The following is a 21075-nucleotide window of genomic DNA, read 5'->3' on the forward strand; positions in this document are numbered from 1 at the left end:
TGTCCACCAGGATCCCCAGTCCTTCCAGAGGCAGAGCTGCTTTCCATGTCAGCCTCCAACCAGCACGGGTGTTCGGGGCTGTTCCTCCCCAAGGCGCAGGACCCCACATTGGCCCTTGATGAATTTCAGAAGGTTCTTCTGTGCGAGAGGGTCGCGGGTCCCCCAAGGGGGCACAGGAGGCACAGGGGGCACAGGGCCCCGGCCCAGGGAGGCGGGGCGATAGGGACCAGGCCCCGCCCCTTTATGTATGGACACGCCTCTTTCCATTGCGTCACGCTTATGGCCCCGCCTCCGCGCGGGGCACGCTGGGAGTTGTAGTGCGGCGGTGCGGAGCCGCGGCCGCCATGGCCCCGGGAGCGGCCCCGGCCCCGGTGCTGCTGGTGCTGCTGGCGGCCGCCGCCCGCCCCGCCGCCGCCTGGGACCTGTGGGCGCTGCGCTGCGGCTTCTCGGCGGACTGCGAGTGCGGCTTCGGGCCCGACTTGCGCGGTCAGCGGGAGCGGCCGGCCGGGAAGGGGCTCGGGGGCAGGGGAAGCCGCGGGGGCTGGGGAAGCCGCGGCCGCCGGGGCCGGGGGGCAGCGGGCGGGGGGACCCCGGGAGCAGCGCGGCTCCAGGACAGCCTGCCCGGGCCGTCCCGTGCAGCCGGGCATGCCAGGGCCCAGCGGAGCAGCCCCCGGGGACGGGAGGAGCGATGACAACCCGCGTTCTCCAAGTGCTGGTTTCACCTCATTTCAGGTCTGGAGTTTGACTTGGCCACGAATGTGGTGGGGCAGCCCCTGGTGAGGCAGCAGGTGATGAAGGGGGTGAGGGAGTTCCTGGAGAACCCGAATCCGGTGAAACCCCTCGTGATGTCCTTCCACGGCTCGACAGGAACAGGGAAAACCTACGTGAGCTCCATGCTCATCCGCTACCTCTTCCAGAGGGGGCTCCAGAGCCCCTATGTTCACCACTTCTCCCCCATAGTGCATTTCCCCCACGCTGAGCAGATAGAGCAGTACAAGGTAAGGGACACTGCTCAGCAGTGCCACTTCACTGGGGGGTTTTGGCTATGTCTGGGTTGATCCTCAGTACATATGCATTCAAGCTGTTTCCCGAAGTGCAGTAGGAATAAAAGCTCTTTGTTTTACCCTCTCAGACAAAAACAGCTGGGTGAGTGGCTCCATACACTGGCTGAAGGATGCACTAGTAACTGCAATATACTCAGTTATTACTTTCATCCTCTCCACAGCAGTCCTTGCCCTGATCATGTTCTCATTCTTAAATATTTACACAGCTCTTTGAATGCACAAACAGAAGTGCTTGGCTTAGATGAAAGGCACTAAAATTTTCCCATTGCTTTCCAAACAGCCTGATGGCTGTAAAAACCTGCATATCACTAGACTTGTAATCCCCTCCTCACAGAACACACAGCTCCCTAACAGCAGCTCCAGACTCTCCATGGTGCCATTCTGTCTCCTAGAGCTGAGAAAAGAGAGAAATCAAAATGCCAGATTTTCAGCAGAGTGGGAATTCAGCACACCTGTATCTTTAGTTTCTGGGTGTTTGGAGAAGTTATTTGTTGTATTGTGTCCTCAGAGGAAATGCTTTTGGAAAAGTAAATCCCTTCCTGGCTAAAGTGCTTCAGTTAGGAGTTTCACAAGCCCCCAGGCAATGTGAGTGGTTTTGTGTGGGCTGGGAAGTACCTTCATCCATGATAAAGAGCTGTTCTGGGTCAGTGCAGGCACATGTTTCTGCATCAGAACAGGAGCCGGCAAAAAGCTGGGAACTGTGTAGATACAACAAGGAATGAGAAGAACGTGGGGAGCTGTAGGAGTCTGAATCTCCCAGCTTTAGTGTGCTGCCTCCTCCTTTAAATCTGTATATAACTACCTACAGTGAGCTAAAAAAGGTGGTAAATAGCCACTGTGTGAAACCCAGAATAAAGGGGCCTCCCCAGCACTGGGTCTTTCATCTCCAAGTGTGTGGTGTTGCGCAGGAATTTGCTCTCAGCACCTTTGGCTGTGCTTGAGCTCCTGCCTCAGCCTGCCTCTGGGATGCTTGAGCCTTCCTTGCCATCTCCCTGCCTTACCCTTGGTGGGTGATTTTCCTAGGAAAGCCTGAAGCGCTGGATCCAAGGGAACTTGACAAACTGTGGACGGTCAGTGTTTCTCTTTGATGAGATGGACAAGATGCACCCAGGCCTGATTGATGTGATCATCCCATTCCTGGGCCCCTCATGGGTTGTGTACGGGACCAACTACCGCAAAGCCATCTTCATCTTCATCAGGTGAGAGAGGCCCCTCCATGGGGCCTTCCAGCTCACTGCTGCTCATTTGGGCAGAGGTCACACCTGCTTCAGGGCACACACTTGTTTTGCCTTTCCTTCTCCAAGCCTTGAGCCTCTACAAATGCCAAGAAATGCAATCTCACTGTGAACAGACAGATCTGGAGAGTGTGAAAAAGCCTCCTCTGCATGTTATTTGGCTGCCTCTACAGGAGTTATTTTGGGCCAGGCAGCTGGGAGCTGCTGGCTTGCACTCTGCAGGCTGGTGGGTGTCAGGTGCCACCTGAGACACCATTTTCCTGGCTGCACAGTGGATAAGCCTCTCATTCTTGTGCAGCAATGCAGGAGGGGAGCAGATCAACAACGTGACATTGGCTCTGTGGCGTGCCCGCAAGGACCGGGAGGAGATCAGCTTGCAGGACCTGGAGCCAGCCATCTCCAAGGCCGTGTTTGAAAACCCTGAGAGTGAGTCCATGGAGCTGAGCTCCTCCTGTAGCCCCAGAGCCCAGCACAGGCTGCCAGGCCTGTTCTAGGAAGCCACCCACACCACTGCCACCTCCCAGGCAACCAGAAAGGGACAAAGGGGGTTTTGAGGAATTGGAACTGCAATCCCCTTGAGGTTTCTTTCCTTCTGAGCCAGCAGACCTGTTGCCATATTTAGCAAAGTTCTTGGGAGACAAGGTGTATTTGCAGCTGGGGGCTGGCAGACAGCACGGAGCTATATTGATCCCCACTGCCTGTCTGCATCTCCTTGCCTTAAATTTAAGCAGAGCTTAAATTCTGACTAGACAAGCTAAATCCCTCCATTCCTAGAGAAAAGTCTGTTTGGTGGGGGGAGGTGACAACTGATGGGTTGAGCCCTCTCCTTGTACAAAAACAGCAAGATCTCTCTTCAGCAGAGTATTCTGGCTTCACACAAAGCCGCTCTTTGAATTGCAGGGACTGCAGAGACTCTCTGGAGGTAAAACCTTCTCTTCCTTTCCTTGTGCAGGTGGCTTCTGGAAATCTGGGATCATTAATGAACAGCTCATTGATTTTGTTGTGCCTTTCCTCCCACTGAAGCACCACCACGTAAAGCAGTGTGTTGTCAACGAGCTCATCCAGCAAGGCCTCGAGGTACGCCCGAGTGTCGTCCAGGACGTGGCTGACAGCATCCCCTACTTCCCAGAAGAGGAGAAATTATTCTCATCAACAGGCTGCAAAACAGTGGCCTCTCGCATCAGTTTTTTCTTCTAGTCACTGGGAAGAGCCCCTCTCAGATCCATATGGAGCTAGAAGGCACCAGGGCTGGTGGGATGTGCAGTGGGAATGGTGGGAATGCACTCTCCACAGCACAAGTGCTCTCCTGCTGAACTCTCCAGCTCCAAGGAGTCCACTGCAGGATGCAGCTGCAGGATCAGGTGCAAATTATGTAATTTAAAGCACTTTACTGATGCAGTCTTGGCCAGGTACGGGTGGATCCACCACCTGAGATATGTGTGATGACATGGGGAAGATGCTGAGAGGGTCTGCAGTGTCAGGGAGGTTCTCACCCTGTCAACAGCACCCACCTGCAGCCCTCCCCATTTCTGGCAGCTGTTGATACCCAATACCTTAAGATTCTGAGCCCACAGAAGATTATTTCTTCCTTACAGTTTTTTTAAAAGCTTTTTAATCAAAGCTGTGCCTCCACTCCTTGGCACAATGTGAGTACTGGTGCTGACTCCTGTGAACACCTCAACATGGCAACCAAGTTTTCTTTTCAAGGAAGTTTTAGAGCCACCCACATTCCAGTTTCCTTTCACTGTGAATAGGTACTTGGTAGCTTCAACACCAAGTGAGGGGGGTAACGTGGGAGAGGGCAGCATCTGATCTGCCATGAGCCAGGCTTCCCCTACCACCCCTTCATCCGTCTTTCCCCTAAGGGCCAAAGGATTTCCCTGTAGCAGACCAGGAAAACAACAACAAAAGACTTCTTGGTTTTACCTGTGAAGAATCTCATCCTACCTCCAGGGGAGCCCACAGTGCTGCTAACGGTTTTGAAAATTCCTTTTATTCAGTGATGGTTTCTACAGCAGCATTGGTCCTATGAGCTATGGAGCTTCTTGTACATCCTTGTGCTGGTCAGACCTTGCAGGCTTTGGCTGGGCCAGCACCCGTTCAGCTTCTGAGGAGTGTCACAATGGGGGACCTGGTGACAAGTTAAGAGAAGATTAGTGCTCCAGACTGCCAAGCATGGGATGCACAGCCTGGCTTTTGCCCCAGTTTTAATATCCTCTATGCTGTTACGGAATAAGAGGTCAGGGGGACCAGAGTCATTAACTCGCTAGGAACAACCTGCTCAAGGGGTGGGTGTAGGGACACTTTGCAAAGCTTCCAAAGCTCTGCTTGTTCCCTGTATGGAAATGATCTGCCAGTGCTTGAGACCATTCCAGCTCCAGGCCCTGAGCTTTGAGGAATTTAGACACCACCCAAAGTCTGCCCAAGAGCTGGCCCAAAGACAGGCAAAAATTCAGCCTCTTGCAAAAATATGAATTTCTAATTTTAAAATAAATCTTTTAAGAATCATACAGTTGAGGTTTTTACATGGATTCCTGACTGTAGATATTGTGGAAGGACTTGGAAGATGACCAATTTCCAATTTCCAGCGCAGTGATGTGCTGCTGGGCCGGGAAACTCTCACAGTGCCTTGGCAGAAAGCTGTGCCCTGCTGGCAGGGTGAGGAGCAGGGCTGAAGGATGGCTTGGGGGAAGGTGAGGAGCGATGCCAAGGCGCACGTGAGTGGAGACGAAACGGGCACAAAGACATAAAACAGAGGCCCAGCCCTGGGTGACACCACCGCGACACCGCCCCGGCACCGCCCCGCTGCCCGCTAGAAAGATGGCGGCACTGCCAGTGACCAAGATGGCGGCGGGGGGCGGGGCGCTGAGCGGCGCGAGGGCGTGACGTCACGCGGGCAAGGCGGGCCATGCTGGCGGCGGAGGTGGCGGGGCGCGCGCGAGCGCTCGTGGGGCGGGCGGGGCCGCGCGCCATGGTGAGGGCGGGGGAGCGGGGCCGTGAGGGGAGAGCGGGGCCGTGAGGGGAGCGGGGCCGTGAGGGGAGAGCGGGGCCGTGAGGGGAGCGGGGCCGTGAGGGGAACGGGGCTGTGAGGGGAGCGGGGCTGTGAGGGGAGCGGGGCCGTGAGGGGAGAGCGGGGGCTGTGAGGGGAGAGCGGGGCCGTGAGGGGAGCGGGGCCGTGAGGGGAGAGCGGGACCGTGAGGGGAGAGCGGGGCCGTGAGGGGAACGGGACTGTGAGGGGAGAGCGGGGCCGTGAGGGGAGAGCGGGGCCGTGAGGGGAGAGCGGGGCCGTGAGGGGAACGGGACTGTGAGGGGAGAGCGGGGCCGTGAGGGGAGAGCGGGGCCGTGAGGGGAGAGCGAGGCCGTGAGGGGAGCGGGGCCGTGAGGGGAACGGGACTGTGAGGGGAGAGCGAGGCCGTGAGGGGAGCGGGGCCGTGAGGGGAGAGCGGGGCCGTGAGGGGAGCGGGGCCGTGAGGGCAGCGGGGCTGTGAGGAGAACAGGGTGCATCGGGACTGTGAGCCGAGCAGAGGCAGCGGGGCTGTGAGGGCAGTGCCGGGGGCCGCAGGTGATGGCCGAGCACCGGCACGGTCAGGGCTGTGAGGGGGGCACCGAGGGAATGCTGTGGGGTTGAGGCTGTGAGGGCCCAGCCAGCCGTGGGGAGCATGGAGGGAGCAGGTGTGAGTCATGCTGGGGGGGACAGGCCCATGGTGGCCCCTCAGAGCCCTGTGGTCACCTGTCACGCAGGTGGCCGGCCTGGGCAACTATGGGCTGCGGGGCACGCGGCACAGCGTGGGCATGGAGGTGCTGGACCAGCTGGCCCGGCAGCTGGCTGTGGCCGAGGGCTGGCGAGTGGACAAGCGGTGCTGTGCTGATGTGGCCCTGGCCACAGCCCACGGCCTGGAGCTGGTGCTGCTCAAGCCACGGAGGTTCATGAACCTCAATGGGCTCAGCGTCGCCAGTGCTGGTGAGCAACTGGGTCAGCCCCAAAGCCTCTAGTGCCACCAGTCCTCTGTGACAGCCCTGCTGTCTCCCTGCCCTCCACAGCTCACTACAGCCCCACTCTGCTGAGTCAGGGCCTGGTGAGTCTGTCTCCCCTCATTTCTTAGGTTGTATTTCTGTTTCCAAAGCTGAGATCTACAGCCTTGGCCCTAAAGACATTTACCTGGTTCATGATGACCTGGACAAGGCCCTGGGCAAGGTGGCAATCAAGCTGGGAGGCAGCGCAAGGTATGGGGTAGCCCCAGCTCTGTGATTATGTGAGCTGGTTGGAGGCTTTAACATGCCCATACAGGTTCATGGGCTGTTCTTGGCCCCGTCCCACCAGCCTTGCAATGTTTCAGCTCTTGTCCTGGGCTCGATCTATTGCAGAGGCAACAGCTGACTGTTTGGGCAGCCTCCCAGTTCCTGCCCTGGCAGGGTGGGCAGGGAGCCTCCTGGAAGCGGCTCCTGGATTCAGCCCACAGACAGCACTACATGGGCTTTTTAAAGCACTCTGCCTCCACTGTGCCTGCCCAGTGCCAAACCTAGCTTTCCTATTTAACCCAGGAAAGCTTCCACTGCGGGATGGGGCAGGTGTGGTGCTGGGCCCCAATGCTCAGTCACACATGCACCAGCTGCAGCAAGAGCCGACACACACAGAACGTGCTGTCACAGCCCTGCTTCCCTCAAAGCCCCAGCCAGTGCTCTGAGCCCCCGGGGCTGGATGTTCCTGCAGAACCAGGACATGGGGACTGCAGCCCCTGGCTGGGACCACACTCCCATATTCCTGCAGCAGGAGACCCCAGGGCTCTGTGGGGGAGTGTCTCTTACAAACTAAGTGTGGGTTTTTTCTCTCTCTCTCCCAAGGGGACACAACGGGGTCCAATCCTGCATCAGTGCTTTGCATTCCAATGTGAGTGGGTGTCGGTGGAAGGGGATCAATCCTGTGCCACTCTCAATGCATGGCTTGTTCCCCCACTCCAATTTTTCTTTCTCCCCTTTTCTCCTTCCCCTTCTTCTTGGAGGGCTGTTGTCTGTTTGGCCGCCATGGAGGACATGGAAACAATTAGCTTGAGTGGCTCTGCCAGGCTTGGCAGCAGCCTGGGATATCAGCGCAGCCCAGCAAAAGCCTCTTCCAAAATTATGTTTCTTGGAGCAAGCACTCAAAACCACCTGGAAAACATGAGGAGCTGCTTCCTTGCTGCCCAGCTCCACTCTCAGCACTGTCAGCTTGCCCAGCTCTGTCTGAACACTTGAGGGGGAACTCCCACAGCTCTCTTCCTTCCTCCCCAGGAGATGACCCGGCTCAGGATCGGCATCGGGCGGCCAGAGGGTGACGTGACAGTGCCCAGCTATGTCCTGTCTCCCTTCACTGCTGGCGAGCGGGAGAAGCTGGAGCAGATCCTGGCCCAGGCAGTGACCTGCCTGCTGGAGCTCATCCAGAGCCGAGCGTCCACAGAGCCAGGGGACAGGGGCTGACACAAAGCCCCAGGGACCCTTGTGGCTGATGGACAGGGTGCTGCAGGCACTCCGGAGTGCCCGTGGTGCGGAGCAGAGCTGGCCCAGCTGGGCAGCCTGGCTGGGAGCTGGGGCAGCCTCCTTCCATCCCCACACCAATCCAGGTGGCTTGTGTCCCACTTGAATCCCTGCAGAGGCTCTGTGCCTCAGGTTGGCACAGAAATTAAATAAACCCTCACCCTGCCTCTGCCGTGCTCCTGCCTCTCTTCCATGCGCCGCCTGCTCGGGTTGTCCTTGGCATTGCAGCCCAAATCCATGTTCCCATCCCTGTTCAACCAGTCCAGTCTGGGGGGAGGCTTCTAGTGAGAAATGGGGAGCAATAGGAGCTACTTCTGTAGAGTCCAAAGGCACTTCAGCTTCGTTGAGAAACTGGCAAGCACGAAGAGCCTGGAATCTCATAGCGTGCTGCTCCCGCTGGGCTGCAGCAAGTTTCAGGGCTGGCCTCACTGTGTTTTCGAGTTCAGTGGTTTTGGCTGAAACTGTGGCGTTTCCAACAGCTGCAGGAGTTCTGGCTTCCCGCAGACCCATTACAGTTCTCATGGTGGAGAGGGCAGACTGAGGCGGTGTGTCCTCACCACTGCTGTGTCCCGGAGTCCTGGGCTGTGCCAGCATGTCCTGCCCAGTGCTGTATCCCAGGAATACTGAGACACCCAGCAAAGGCAGCTCCTCTCCTGCATCCCAGCAGGCACTGGAACAAGCACTGGGACACTTGCTGGCTGATGTATACCCCAGTGTTTCTGCTGCCTCCATCCTCTGCTCCAGCTGGCACCAGACATTCTTCTGCTCTATCCTCAGCTCCTGAGCTCCTCCTGGAGCACTGATGTTGCCTGCACCAGGGGAAAACCTGGGAAGCAAAAGTGCCCAACCTGTCATCCCTTCTTCACCCATGTCTGTACTGGCTGGCACCCTGTGCTTGCAGAATAGGCACTTGGCCATCTCCTCCCTGTTCTCCAGGAGATCCACTTAGATCTTCTGGTCCTGTGGGATACAGACCTGGTTGTTTTCCTCCAGGAGGTCCCTGCTGTAGCTGTTCAGCCTGCCCCAAATGATGCTTTCCCAATTTACTTGGTAGTCTCAAGACATCTCACTGTGGGTGGCTGCTACCAAGGCCTCCACCCGCTGCTCCATCACCTCCGCTCCCAGGGAGAGCTGAGCTCCATGAAGATGCCACCCACCTTTCCCACCCAGACCCCAAGGGTGAGCTTGTCTTCCTCCCCACCACCTCTCTCATTCCCTCTCTTTCCCCCTTACAGCTTCCATTCCCAAAGTTCCCAGCTGGGGGAACTTCCAGACCCTCACCCCTGCAGCTCCGAGGTGACCCCAGTGGGGTAATGCCCTGGGAACTTGGGGCAATGCCAGCACCCAGCACATCAGCTCAAACAGTCTGCTTTAATCCTCCCTGGGCTTCCACCCGGGCATGGCATGAGGGACAAGCCCAGTCAGTGGCAGGAGGCCACCACATGTGCCAGCCCAAAGTCCACTCCCCAAAGTCCAGGCTGGTGGGAGACGGCAGAGTTGGCATTGATTGAGACTGTCCCGGAGATGTGTCCTCAGCAGAGACGGAGCACAGCGCTCCTCTGGTCTCTCCACTTGGTAGGGAAAGGCTTTCCTGAGCCAAATCCTGCCTTGGGTGGATTCATCACATGCAGATACAAAGAACCCCGTGGGGCTCTGTCCAGGGCAGCTGCATCTCGAATGGGAGCAGGCAGTGTAAGGTCCTTGCCCACGGTGCTCCCAGCTGGATCACAGTCCCTCATCCCTAGGAGACACGGACACAGACATTAGTGGTCACGGCAGGAGCAGCCCCAGTGTGTTCACGCCTGCAGCCGAGGCAGTGGGAGGGCCCTTTTCCAGCCTCCCTCGGTCTGGCAGCTCCCGGGGCAGTTCTGCTGCCAGGACAAGGAACTTCAGGCAGGGAAAGTCTGACCCAGCAGTAACTGTGTCTGTGCTGCCCTGGGGCTGAGCCAGCATGGGTCGCCTGCCTGCCTGCATGGACACAGCCCCGAGGAGACCCACTTCTGCAGGGAGCAAGCAGTGCTGGGGTGAAACGCTCCCCTGGGAGATGCCCCAGCTCTTTCCACACTGAGGAGACTTTTGCAGCAGGCAAAGGAGCATTCTCCCTTCCTCACCTCAGGAACTGGGGACCAGCATGGACTCAGGGAGATGGACGGCCCTGTCCCTATATCCCCTCCAGCCCAGTGCAGCCCCACATGGGACATCTGTGTCCCCACCCCTTTCCCCATCTGGACAAGACAGTCTGGTCTGTTTCCCAATGCTTTGAGTCTGATGGGGAGAGCTGCTGCCCCATGACAAAAACAAGCTAAGCATGTGGCACACATCTGAACATGGCACTTGCAGGGAGGCACTCCCCACCTGCTCTGTCCCCTGTGCCCAGGCCTCACGGCCTTGCTCACCATCAGAGCTCGTCACGGGCCGTGGAGCGGAGGTGGCCAGCACTGCCCCGTGAGTCCCTCAGTGTCTTCTGTGAGCCAACCCAGTCAGTCTTCTTGGCATCGTCATCCCAGATGGTGGAAGTCTCGGTGTCACTCAGCCAGTTGCTGTCCCCAGCATAGTGAGTGGGATAAACCAGGAGCGGGTGAGCCGAAAACACCAGCAAGTCCCGTGGGGAGAAGTGCCGCTTGTAATCCTCACTGGGGAAAGTGGAGCAGACCCGAGAGGAGAAACTGGCTTACAGAGCATGGCACAGAGGAGAAAATGCACTGGGAAAACCACCCAGGGAAGGCCCCATGCAGGGCAGGGGATAGGGAGGGATGTGGGGTACCAGGCATGGAGCTGGGGAATGCAGGGCAGGGACTGTGCAGGGATTACAGAGAGGACAGGACCTGTCGCTCCCCGCCAGCTGGGGCCGGCTCTTGGCACAGAGTGGGTCTCTGGCACAGCATCCAGCTGGCCCTGGGACAGGGCTGTCTGGTGCTGTTATGCCTGCGAGCACGGGGCTTCCAGATGCTGCTGGTGCACATCCAGAGCTCTAATCTGTCCCTTCATCCACCTCCAGCCTGCCTTTTACATGCCTGATCCCTGTGTTTCTCCATCTTGCTCGCTGGGTTTCCCAATCCCTTCTCTCCCACAGCACCCACCCACTGGTGCTCACTCACACCCTAAATTGCCTCCCCCTTCCCAGACAAAGCCTTACCGCTGACCCCCACCTCAGAGCAGGGCATGAGAGTGCTCCAAACTGGGGCTGAGACCACCAGCCAGGGGCAGGGGACCACACAGCCCCCAGCACCAGGGTATAGGGGGCTGCTCCGTGCCCCTTGCCATGGGGCCAAGACCCTGTGCAGGGCCCACATCAAGCCCCAGCTCCAATCCTGTTCCCACACCCCATCCTGGCAGAGGGCCATTTTCCAGCGGCCAGTGGCCAGGCAGAGGCTGACTGAGAATGAGCTCATGCTACAGATGTTTTCCTCCAGCATGAGCAACGCCTGCAAAGGGGGGAACTGGGTGAGGTGGTGACGACGGAGAAGAAACACATTGTCCCACACTGGCATGGCCAGGCCAGCACCCTCCTGCACAACCTGCTCCTTACTTGGGGTGCTTGTCATACATGATGGGCAGATACTCGTCCACGGGCAGCATTTTGGAGAGGGGGTTGGTGGCCAGCAGCTTCCGTGCCCCATGGTGGGAGATGGCGTAAGCCAGGGTCCAGTACGAGTACCCGGCCACCACCAGGTTCCGCACGCCTTTCACAGGGGCCTCATCTTCATCGTTCACCTGCTTCCTCCCCAGGTAGCTGTGGGGTGGCCATGGAACCATGACAGTCAGCCTTGGGGTCCCCCAGCCCACATCCCCCTGGCCCCAGCACCTACATGAGGTCCCAGTCCTGCTGTGCCTGCTCCAGCTCCTCCATCAGCCGCTGCAGCCGTGCTGGGAAGGCGGCCTCGAAGCGCACATCATCCTCGAAGACCACGCACCGCTCCAACCTCCGGGACACAATCTGGGGGAGGGGACAGAGGTGCAAAGCCTATCCCAGCACCACTCTGGGCCATACTGGGGCCGCTGACCCTGCAGGGCACCTAGAGATGTCCTCCAGACAACTGTGATGCCCACAGGGTCCCTGCCCACTGCTGGTGGCCCTTAGGGACCCCATGGCCGCTGTGGCCCCATACCTCCTTCCAGATATTGTAGTGGCTGAGGAAGCAGCCAACCTCGCCCTTGGTGAGCGTGCGGCCGGAGAAGGGATCGTAGTACCCGGGCAGCAAGTCCACACCCAGCACCTTGATGTCAGTGCTGTTGAGGGTGCTGCAAGGCAAGGGGCTGCATCAGCGAGGTGTCCCCCAGACACTTCCCGTACCCTCCCCAGGGTGACACCACGGGACTGGCTGAGTGGTCCCCCCACGCTCACCTGCCATCCACAGCATCCACCACCCGTGGAATGATCTCCAGCTCCTGCAGGGATGCCAGCATTCGCTGCCGCCGGTCTGGCCTCCGCACCAGGTTGATTAGGAAGATCTGGGGAGGAAGAGGAGAGCCCCAGCAATGGGGCATGTTGTCATGGGGGACACACAGCCTGCCTGGCTACTGCAGGATGGGGACAGGGGCTCGGGCTTTGCCATGGATAGATGCAATCAGAGAGATGGATGCAACCAGATGGACAGGGGGACACGAGCGGCTCCACTGGTCACTTACTTCATCAAAGCCCATTTTTGTGAGCGGCCTGGGCAGGAGAGAAATGTGCCTGGAGCGCTGCATGGGGGGACCATCCACTGTGGAGAGAGGACACACTCTTCAGTGGAGCCCAGATTCCCCTGGCTGGGAGCTGGGGCTGATAGCCCTGTCAGGACCTGGAATCCTCCAGGACCTCTCCACCCATGGGCACTCACCCATGGCCTCCAGCGTGAGATGCACAAAGTTGGCACGATCATCCTCCAGTGTCTGGTGGGCCTTCACAGGAACATTGATGTAACCAAAGCGGTGCTGGTTGCACACATGGACCTCCACACCTGCCAGAGGAGACAGGTGAGCAGCACAGCCCCCCAAGCCCCTGCACCCCCAAAACCCCCATCACGCTCACCAGCCTCCTGGCAGGAGTAGGCAAAGACAATGATGTCGTCGAAGGCCCAGGTGTAGTTGGGATGGGGCGGGTAGAAAGCCAACTGCAAGGTCTCCTCCTTGCGCAGGTCGATCAGGAAGGTGGCATAGACCATGGGGACACGGAAGCAGCCCACGCGCTGCCGGTTCTTGGTGGGGAAGTAGTCGGCTGTGCGGCGATAGTAGCCCTGCGGCACAAACCCCCGTGGCAGAGCGCTCCTCCGCCGTGGGGCTGGCTCGTTCTCCAGGGCTTTCTGGGACGTACCTGGGGTGTGATGCCACACCAGAAGTTGGAGTAGAAGGTCTGCGAGTCCAGCATGGGGGCCACCACTGATTTGTTCTGTGCCATGAGAAACTTGAGGGTCTGGTTGTCGGTCAGGATGCTGTCAGTGTCCATGTACTGCAGAGACAGCACAGGTTCTGGAGACGTGGGGAAGGCCACCTCACCCCCACCCCACCAGTGCCCCAGGCCCCTTACCAGGATGTAATCTGCCTGCTGCTCCCGGGCGTAGGTGAGAGCTTCCTGCTTCAACTTCATCACGTTTTCATAGCGTTTGTCACTCCAGTGCTTGGGACCAAGCTCATCAGGGTAGGAGCTGGGCAGGGGGAGGCAGGGGTTAACCTCACTCACTGGGAATGCACAAACTCACTGCAGGCTGCTCCTGCTGGCGGGCTGAGTCAGCCCCACTCTGCTTCGCTCCTCCTGGTCCCCAGCCAGGGAGAGTTGATGCTGCTCCAGGAGCCCCTCAGCCCACTCCTGCCCCCATCCAGCACTCACCCAGCCTCACCTGGGCTCCTCTTGCACCTTCCAGGCCACCGAGTGATAGTCCTTCCCCACCGCCCCCAGCCACTCCTGCAGCATTGCTGTTGTGTTGTCCGAGTTGTGGTCTGTTGCACACCTGGGATGAGGGGACATCAGCCTCTGGGGGTCCTCCTCAAGGGAAAACCAGGACCCCACCCTGCTCTAGAAATGCTCACAGGGCCAAAAGACTGAGCCAGTGACAGACTTGCTCGGGAACATAACATGTAATTTGAAGGAACCAAAGCTGCAGAGGCAGGAGGGGGAACACTAACTGGTAATTTCTTCCTTGATGCCACTGCCAGCCAGGCTGTTCCACAGGTCCCACCCTGCAGCCTTGCAGCCCAGTGGCAGCCCTGGACATGTTCTCCTCACCCCAGCCTTGTGACTGCCCACCATGAGCATTGCAGCACAGCCATTTTTTCTCCTATCCCTACACCCCACAGTACCCCTGTGCATCCTATTGCTCCACCAGTGAGAGGAAACAGCAAAAAATCCCCCTTCCTGAACATTCCCTTTGCTGGGCATCGTCACCATTCCCAACTCTCCCACCCCTCCCCAGAACAATGTTCGCAGGGAGCCCAGCACAGACAGAGCCGAGCCCACCTCACACTGGGCCAAACCCCAAATTCCTACACTCCTTGGAACCCTCGACCTGTCAAAGCGCCCCGGGACATCCCCCAGGCACTGGCGTCATGGAGATTTGATGGATTCAGGGCAGAAGGCAGGATCTGTATTCCCCCAGCTCCACGCACTGCTCTTGAAACCCCAGCAGGGTCCTGCGGCTGGGAGTTTCCAGGGGGTGCAGCGGGTAAAGGTGAGGACCCCCCTTCCCCTTCCCCTGCCAGCAGCTGACCCCCGCCCCAGCCCCACCAGGATCCCCCCGCCTCAGCTCCCCCGCAAAAGCAGCTGCAGAAAAGTTTCCGACAAGTTCAGGCGAGAGACGGCAGTGGCGCAAGGAGGAGACGGGAGACTCCTCTTCCAGCCAACCCCCAGCACGGTAATGGGGGCTCGGGGGTGTCTTTGGGAAAGGGGGCCTGAGGGTGAGCCCTGCAGGGAGCGGGAAAGCAGCGCCTGTCCCTGATGCTGTAGGATCCCCTTGTGCCCAGGGGTCCCCTCCCTCATCAGCCCCACAGCTCCCTCAGGGGAACGCTGAGGGTCCTGCCCCTCCCGGTTCCCTGCTGGGTCCCAAACACGGAGCAGAGCCACCCCTAGCATTTTGAGCATTTTGGGGCTAGCGAGGTCCCTGTTCCTCCCGAAGGTCCCTGCCCCCCAAAGATCCCCATTCCCCCGCAGGCTCCCATTCCTTCGAATCTGTTCTGCCCACCCTAGAGCCCCCAGTTCCCCCACTCTCCCTAGTTCCCCTCCCGCATTGTCCTCCGGGTCCCTGCTATCCTCGGCTCTCCATTCCCCTCACAGTCTCCCTAAATCCCGCGGACCCTCCTTCCCCCCCACTATCCCCATTCCCCCGGAGCTCCCCGTTATCCCCGCGGTCCCGGCTCCCCCCGAGATGCCCGTTCCCACCGCCCTCTCCTCCCCCGGACCCGTGCTGCTCCCCGCGGTGTCCCGGCTCCCCGGGGTCTCGCTGCTCACCACAGGGCGATGCTGCCGGTGGGATAGTCCAGGCGCTCCAGGGCTCCCAGGCAGTGCGGCAGCGAGTGCTGCGCGTTCCGGGCCAGGAGGGCGAGAACCAGGCGCGGCGGCGCTGCCCCGGTGCCGGTGCCGGTGCCGGTGCCCAGCAGCAGCAGGAGGACGCAGAGCGGCCCCGCGGCGCCCATGGCGGAGGCGGCGGGCGGGGAAGGGGCGGGCTGGGACCCGCCGTGCTCAGCGCACCCCCCGCCCCCGCCCCCGGCCCGGCCCCGCCGCCGCGAGCCCCGGGGGCCAGTTTGGGTCGGGCTTCCTTAAATAGACTCGATATCGGTGCATGGCTGGGGGCGAGAGACCGGGAACACCCCGGGACCCCCTCCCCGAGGATGCTCCAGGGCATCCCCCGTGCCCCTGGCCAGCACACGGTGGGGTCCCCACGGTGCCTGCACGGCGTGGGTGGGTGGGCAATGGGATGGGGGGGACATGGTTCGGGGCAACACGGCCAAGGGCGCTGGTTGCCGGCAGCATTTTCGCCAGAGGGCTCATGGACAGCGGGATCACGGCCAGAGAGGCTTGTGGCTGAGGGGTGAGGGGACTTGCATGGCGAGCGGTGGCTGAATGGCTGCTGTCCTCACCAAGGCAGGAGGTGAGGTCCTCACCCCACTGAACCGTGTCCCCCCGGGCTGTCCTCCATGGCTGATCGTGACAAGCCCACAGGCGTGTCCGTGACGTGTCCGAGCCGCGGGCAGGGACAGGCCCGGGGCCCATGGGACATTTGACGAATCCTTCTGGATTTCCACCCAGTCCATAAATACAGCCGTCAGCTCCCAGGGCGAGCGCAGGCCTGGGGCTGGTCACGTCCTGCGAGCAGGGACTGTGCTCCCCGCAGGAATGCCGGGCACCTCTGGCTGTGCTGGCACCAGAGCGCAGCTGAGGGACGCGCGGATGCCACAGTGGCCAAAGCTGTGCCCACCCGTGCCAGGGTGAGGGGTGCCCCAGGCGGCTGCTGGGTGCTCCATCAGGGTGCAGCGGAGGGGTCGGTCAGTGAACAATCCAGAACACCTGAAAGAAGCAACAGAGAGGGCGGGGGACTCACGGGACTCACAGGCAGTGACTGCAAGGAGAGAAAAATGCTGTTTACAGCCCCGGCTCGGACAAGTATTTCGGGAAGGGCTCGGCGCCAGCGCAGCCGGGAATTCCCAGCCATGGAGGAGCTGCGGGAAGGGTCAGGCGCCCGAGAGCCCAGCAGAGCCGGACCCACCCGTGTCCGTGTCGGGACAACACCCGTGTGCATCCCCCCGGGAAGGCTGAACGAGGGGCAGCCCCTCTGCCCCCGTAGCCCCGCAGGCAGGAGGGGCAGAGGGCGGAGCGAGGGCGGCAGAGCAGCGGGAATGCCCGCGGAGCCCGCGGCCCCCCCGTCCCCCGGGGACATCCCCGCCGGCACCGCCCCCGCTCCGCTCGGCCGCTGCTGCCACCTCCCGGTGCCGCCGCTCCCGCTGGCGGTGGGGAGCCGCGGGCTGCCCCATCCGGATCTGATCCCCCCGTCCGCACACCCCTCTCTCCCTGCCCTTCTGCATCCCTGCGTTCCATCATCCCTATGTCCCTGATCCCCACGTCCCCACACCCCTCTGTCCCTGCCCTTCTGCATCCCTGCGTTCCATCATCCCTATATCCCTGATCCCTCCAGCTCTTCACGCCTCTGTTCTTTCATCCCTGCTCTTCTTCATGCCTGCATCCCTTCCTTTCTTCATCCTGATGTCCCCACATCCCTCTGTCCCTGCGTTGTCTCTCAGGGTCACAGCTGGACCTGCCCTTCCCCTGGCACCCCGCACGGTTCAGCTCAAGCACAGCTGCCCTGGCACAGCGCTTGCCAACACTCCCTGGCCAAGGGCTCCGGACCAGAGAAGAGAGGGGGGGACTGCCCTTCCCACACCCCATCACCCCAAAACAGGCACAGGAAGGGAGGCTGCCACTGTGGCATAGGGAAACTGAGGCACGGGCCACTGAAATGCGCTGCACACAGACAGGCTGGGGCTGGTAGGGGGACACAGCACCCTGTGCCTGTCCTCCCAGGCTCAGCTGGGGTCTGAATTATCCCTGCCTCTGCAATCTGCCTTCCCTCCACATCCTGCCTGCTGCCCTCAGAGCCCACTGATAGCCAAGTGGCACCTTACGAGCAGTTTTGGGCATACAATGGGAAAACAGCCCTGGGTGAGCTCCGGGAGGAGGGGCACAAGGAGGTACCTGCCAGGGCACCTGCTGTGCGGTCCCACCCAGCTCCATCTGCCCCACACTGCTAACACAGGGCTGTGACAGCTCCTGTGCCCCAGGAGCAGGACAGGAAGGCAGGTGGCAGGTCCCCACAGGGCACAGGGTGTCCCCGTGGGGCTCAGGACATCCTCACAGCTCCATGCACTCATGGTGATACCTGCAACACAGAGGCCTGCAAGCATCCTGCCTGGAAAAACACCTTCCACCCCCAAGGCTCCAGGCAGAAACAGCACTGCACAAAGTTTATAGCAGTATGTTTTCTCTTTTTTACAGGAAAAAAGTTGCTTTTGGACCCGGGAATGAGGGTCCCATCTCTCTCCACCCCTTCCTTGAAGTTTTCTAGGATTTCAGCAAAGCCTTTGAAAAGCTCCAGTTTCCTCAAACGTCCTGTTTTTCTGCTTTAAAAGGCTCAACCTTGGTTGCAAAAGGCAAATATATAAAGATATGTGTGTACATATATGTATTTATAAATGCAGAAATTCTGTGTGTGTGTGTACACGGCCAAGGCTGGTACAAGTCCTTCGGTCAACAAAAAAATTTTATGAATATTTTTTCACAAGAAAAAACATCCTGGGGACCCAACTAGCTGCCCAAAGGTACTCCCAAGGGTCCCCATTCCCACGCTGTGACAGTGCCCAAGTGATGCCCTCCCCTCCAGACGTGCCTTCTCCAGACCTCCCCTGACTTACCCAACCTCAAAACATCAGATCTGTTTCCTGCTAGGGAAACTGAGGCACAGAGCCCTCCCCCTGCTTCTCAGCCTCCCAGTAAGTCCCTGTCCTGGGAGAGCTCTGGAACCAAAAGAGTGCCTACCATACCCTTTGCTATGCAAGCCCCTCATCCTGCACCATTCCAGCTGTTCCAGCTGTTGGGTCGCTCAGGAGGCCAGCGCTCCCCTCTCAGCTGGGTTTTCCTTCCAGGTCTCTGCTAAACCCATCACATCCATGGGCGCTGCTCCACTTTCCTCCTTGCAGGCTGCTTCTGCAGCGAGCAAAAACTACACATCTTCCCACACACAAAAATCCAGGGGAATTTACTCCATCTTGGAGGGATTTTGGCCATCCTGGGAGGGATTTTGGCCACCCGGGGGGATTTTGGCCCACCCAAGAGATGTTGTGCCAGAGGAGCTGGAGGCTGATGGGAACAGCGTTCTCCTCCTGGCTGTGGGGAAAAGGAGATTTGTGCCACTGTAAATGGGGCAGTGACACTGCCAGCATCCCCCAAACCTCAACCCACTGGGGTCTTCCTGATGGGCTGTGAAATTCTGGGGGTGTGCAGGCTTCCTGGGGGTCCTTCTTCATGTCCTGCTGGGAGCAGGGACCATGCTCCCCTCCACCTGCAAGGAGCCCCCCTTGGAGCCACATTCAAAGCCCTGCAGTGGCCAAATCCTGACCCTCCTGGGTAGCAGAGCTGGTTCAGCCTCAGAATGGTCCCTTTTCTCCCCAGTCTGGACCACATCTTTTGGCATCAGGGCCAGCAGTGCCCTGATTCTGGTTGTCAGAGGGGACCCCAGGCACCTGTCAGTGGGCAGAGGAACACCTGCCACAGCAAGGGGAAACTGAGGCAGGAAAGTCACGCCAGGCTGTCAATGAACACGGAGAGGCTGCACACCCTGAGGCTTCACTCCAGGGACAACAGGGAGCTGCCCTCTGTGCCCCCCAGTGCCACATCTCAGACGGACAGAGGGGTACCCGACGGACCCCTGCAATGCCCTGACCAGTGCACTGCCGTCCCCTCCCTCCTCTCACCCCGGTGGGGCTGATGGTCGGTCCCGTCCCAACCCGGGGCAGCTGTGACCGAAAACAAAGCTGTCCCCTTCGGCACAATACCCTTCTGTCCCCCCCCAGCTGCTGACCGCTGGGGTGGGCAGCGGCCGGGCTGGAGGCGTCGAGGGGCCGTGCCAGGCCCCCGCTGGCAGGGGACAATGTTGGCAGTGATGGAGAGTAGGTATTTCAAAAGGTTTTGTTTTCGGGTTGACCCGCCGAGCCGGCGTGACCCTGCAGCCCCCCACCCAGCCCTGCTCCTCCGTCCCAATAGAAACCGGCCACATTCCTGACCTCGGGGGGGGGGAAGTTTCAAACCTCCCCGGGAAGGAGACAATGGGGGTATCAGGGCAGTGATTTAGGAGGGGGGGCTCTTTCCATCACAAAGGCGAGACAAAGGCGCCCGACGCTGGGAAAGGGGCTTCGGCGGCGGCTCAGGAGAGGGGCCGTGGTATTGTGCCTGGCCAGCCGGCCTCGGCAGCGGGGCTGCCAGGGCCTGCCGGGTCCCACCGGGTCCCATTGCATCCCACCGGGTCCCACCGGGTCCCACCGGGTGCCAGCAGGTGCCACTGCGTCTCATTTGGTCCCACCTGCCTCTTCACTCTGCACCGCAGCCATCCCCGCGGCCACCCTGGACACCACGGGCTGGTGGCTCCGTGGATGTCACCACGACCCGTGGTGGGAGGGAGTGAGTCCCCATCCCCACGTGGGACGGCTGGGGCACCCCCTGCTCCCCACAGTTCCCAGCGGGGCTGGCCAGGGATCAGCCCATGTTTTGGGCACCCCAAATTCAGGCTCAGATGGGGCCAGGCCCCCCATGGGCAGCTGTCCCTGAGGCGGGGAACGCTCAGACCCAGAGCCCCGAGCTCCCCTCCCCGTCAGCCCTCCCGGGTGCCCAGGGCTCCATTCTCCTCTGCAGCGGCCATTCCCGCTCCGAGGGCCGGCGAGGCATCAGCAGCTCCTCTGTGAGGAGCTCAAAGGGGCTTTGTGCACCCCGGGGCTGCCGGCACCCAGCACCGCCGGCCACCGCCGGCACCCTACCCACACCCCGCAGCCTGCGCCCCCCACAAACCCCCCTATCTCCTATCTGCAACTGCCCCCTGTCCCACCCTCCTCCTCCTCCATCCCCGTGGGTCTCAGCCCTTAAACCGTGGCATAGCCGCCCCACAAAAAAAAAAAAAAAAAAAAAAACAAACAACCAAACAAAAAAAAATCAAAAACAAAAGAGGAAACTGTTTAAGTAGACGACTTACGGTGTCTTCTGCTGCCGAGCTGACACCAAGTCTCCAGCCAGTGTCCCAGTGACGACGGCATCGGAGCCTGCACAGAGACAGAGAGGGGAGGATTTTTGCAGGAGAAATGTTTTTCTCCCGCTGCTGGACGGCTGATCCGAAGGAGAAGCTGGAAACAAGTTCATTGGTTTTGCTCTCGCTCCCTGTCCTTGCCCTAATTTTTTTTCCTGGCAGCTGGTGGGAGGAAGGGAGCTGGCAAGGTGATGCTTCTTGGGGAAGTGGGGAAGTGCTGGTGAAAGAGGCATTGACCGCAGCGGGAGCCGGGCAGAGCCGGGGCTGCGGGCAGGGCCGGTGCCCGAGCAGCGCCCCGAGGTCCGGCTGTGACCGGCGGCAGGTGGAGGGGCGCCGGCGGGCTACACCAGAAAGCCAATGACATCATGTTGTGGGCTTGTTTTTTGGGATTTTTTTTTTTTTTTCAGGATGAAATTTGCAGACAACTTCCCCGCCCGCCCGCGAGCGCTGGGGCTCCGCGGTGAGGAGCAGGACGGGCTCCCCAGGACACACAGGGCTTGGCCAAAGCTT

The 21075-nt window shown here is 60.0% G+C and overlaps 3 protein-coding genes and 1 long non-coding RNA gene across 10 annotated transcripts; 2 read left to right on the forward strand and 2 right to left on the reverse strand.

Moving 5' to 3' along the window:
* Window positions 1-294: 294 nt before the first annotated feature.
* Window positions 295-4809, forward strand: TOR2A (torsin family 2 member A). 2 transcript variants are annotated; one of them, XM_002194126.6, is made up of 5 exons: window positions 295-486; window positions 733-998; window positions 2088-2263; window positions 2598-2725; window positions 3252-4809. In XM_002194126.6, the coding sequence occupies exons 1-5, from the start codon at window positions 345-347 to the stop codon at window positions 3494-3496; spliced, it is 957 nt and encodes a 318-aa protein (XP_002194162.4). In that variant the 5' UTR covers window positions 295-344; the 3' UTR covers window positions 3497-4809. The 2 variants fall into 2 exon arrangements, with proteins under 2 accessions (XP_002194162.4, XP_072792844.1); XM_072936743.1 differs by having other exon boundaries at window positions 332-460.
* Window positions 4271-5098, reverse strand: LOC115497552 (uncharacterized). Of its 2 annotated transcripts, none has more exons than XR_012058538.1 (2): window positions 4826-5098; window positions 4271-4430 (listed from the first exon to the last, which is right to left on the reverse strand). It is a non-coding gene; the product is annotated as an uncharacterized lncRNA (long non-coding RNA). The 2 variants fall into 2 exon arrangements; XR_012058539.1 differs by having other exon boundaries at window positions 4811-5065.
* A 34-nt stretch (window positions 5099-5132) lies between these two features.
* Window positions 5133-7982, forward strand: PTRH1 (peptidyl-tRNA hydrolase 1 homolog). 4 transcript variants are annotated; one of them, XM_072936745.1, is made up of 5 exons: window positions 5133-5273; window positions 6041-6260; window positions 6403-6523; window positions 7142-7187; window positions 7300-7478. In XM_072936745.1, the coding sequence occupies exons 1-5, from the start codon at window positions 5208-5210 to the stop codon at window positions 7342-7344; spliced, it is 498 nt and encodes a 165-aa protein (XP_072792846.1). In that variant the 5' UTR covers window positions 5133-5207; the 3' UTR covers window positions 7345-7478. The 4 variants fall into 4 exon arrangements, with proteins under 4 accessions (XP_072792846.1, XP_072792845.1, XP_030142408.4 ...); XM_030286548.4 differs by lacking the exon at window positions 7300-7478 and adding an exon at window positions 7568-7982 and having other exon boundaries at window positions 5134-5273; XM_030286549.4 differs by lacking the exon at window positions 7300-7478 and adding an exon at window positions 7568-7982 and having other exon boundaries at window positions 5135-5273; window positions 6424-6523.
* Window positions 7983-9162: 1180 nt separating this feature from the next.
* On the reverse strand, window positions 9163-20648 carry CERCAM (cerebral endothelial cell adhesion molecule). Of its 2 annotated transcripts, XM_030286546.4 has the most exons (14): window positions 20515-20648; window positions 15234-16289; window positions 13620-13740; window positions 13320-13437; window positions 13107-13241; window positions 12825-13029; window positions 12634-12753; window positions 12440-12516; window positions 12156-12262; window positions 11920-12052; window positions 11620-11747; window positions 11340-11543; window positions 10207-10443; window positions 9163-9551 (listed from the first exon to the last, which is right to left on the reverse strand). In XM_030286546.4, the coding sequence occupies exons 2-13, from the start codon at window positions 15625-15627 to the stop codon at window positions 10209-10211; spliced, it is 1977 nt and encodes a 658-aa protein (XP_030142406.4). In that variant the 5' UTR covers window positions 15628-16289; window positions 20515-20648; the 3' UTR covers window positions 9163-9551; window positions 10207-10208. The 2 variants fall into 2 exon arrangements, with proteins under 2 accessions (XP_030142406.4, XP_030142407.4); XM_030286547.4 differs by lacking the exon at window positions 20515-20648 and having other exon boundaries at window positions 13630-13740; window positions 15234-15442.
* Window positions 20649-21075: the final 427 nt, after the last annotated feature.

The sequence above is a fragment of the Taeniopygia guttata genome, chromosome 17 (assembly GCF_048771995.1).
Source record: "Taeniopygia guttata chromosome 17, bTaeGut7.mat, whole genome shotgun sequence".
Classification (NCBI taxonomy): domain Eukaryota; kingdom Metazoa; phylum Chordata; class Aves; order Passeriformes; family Estrildidae; genus Taeniopygia; species Taeniopygia guttata.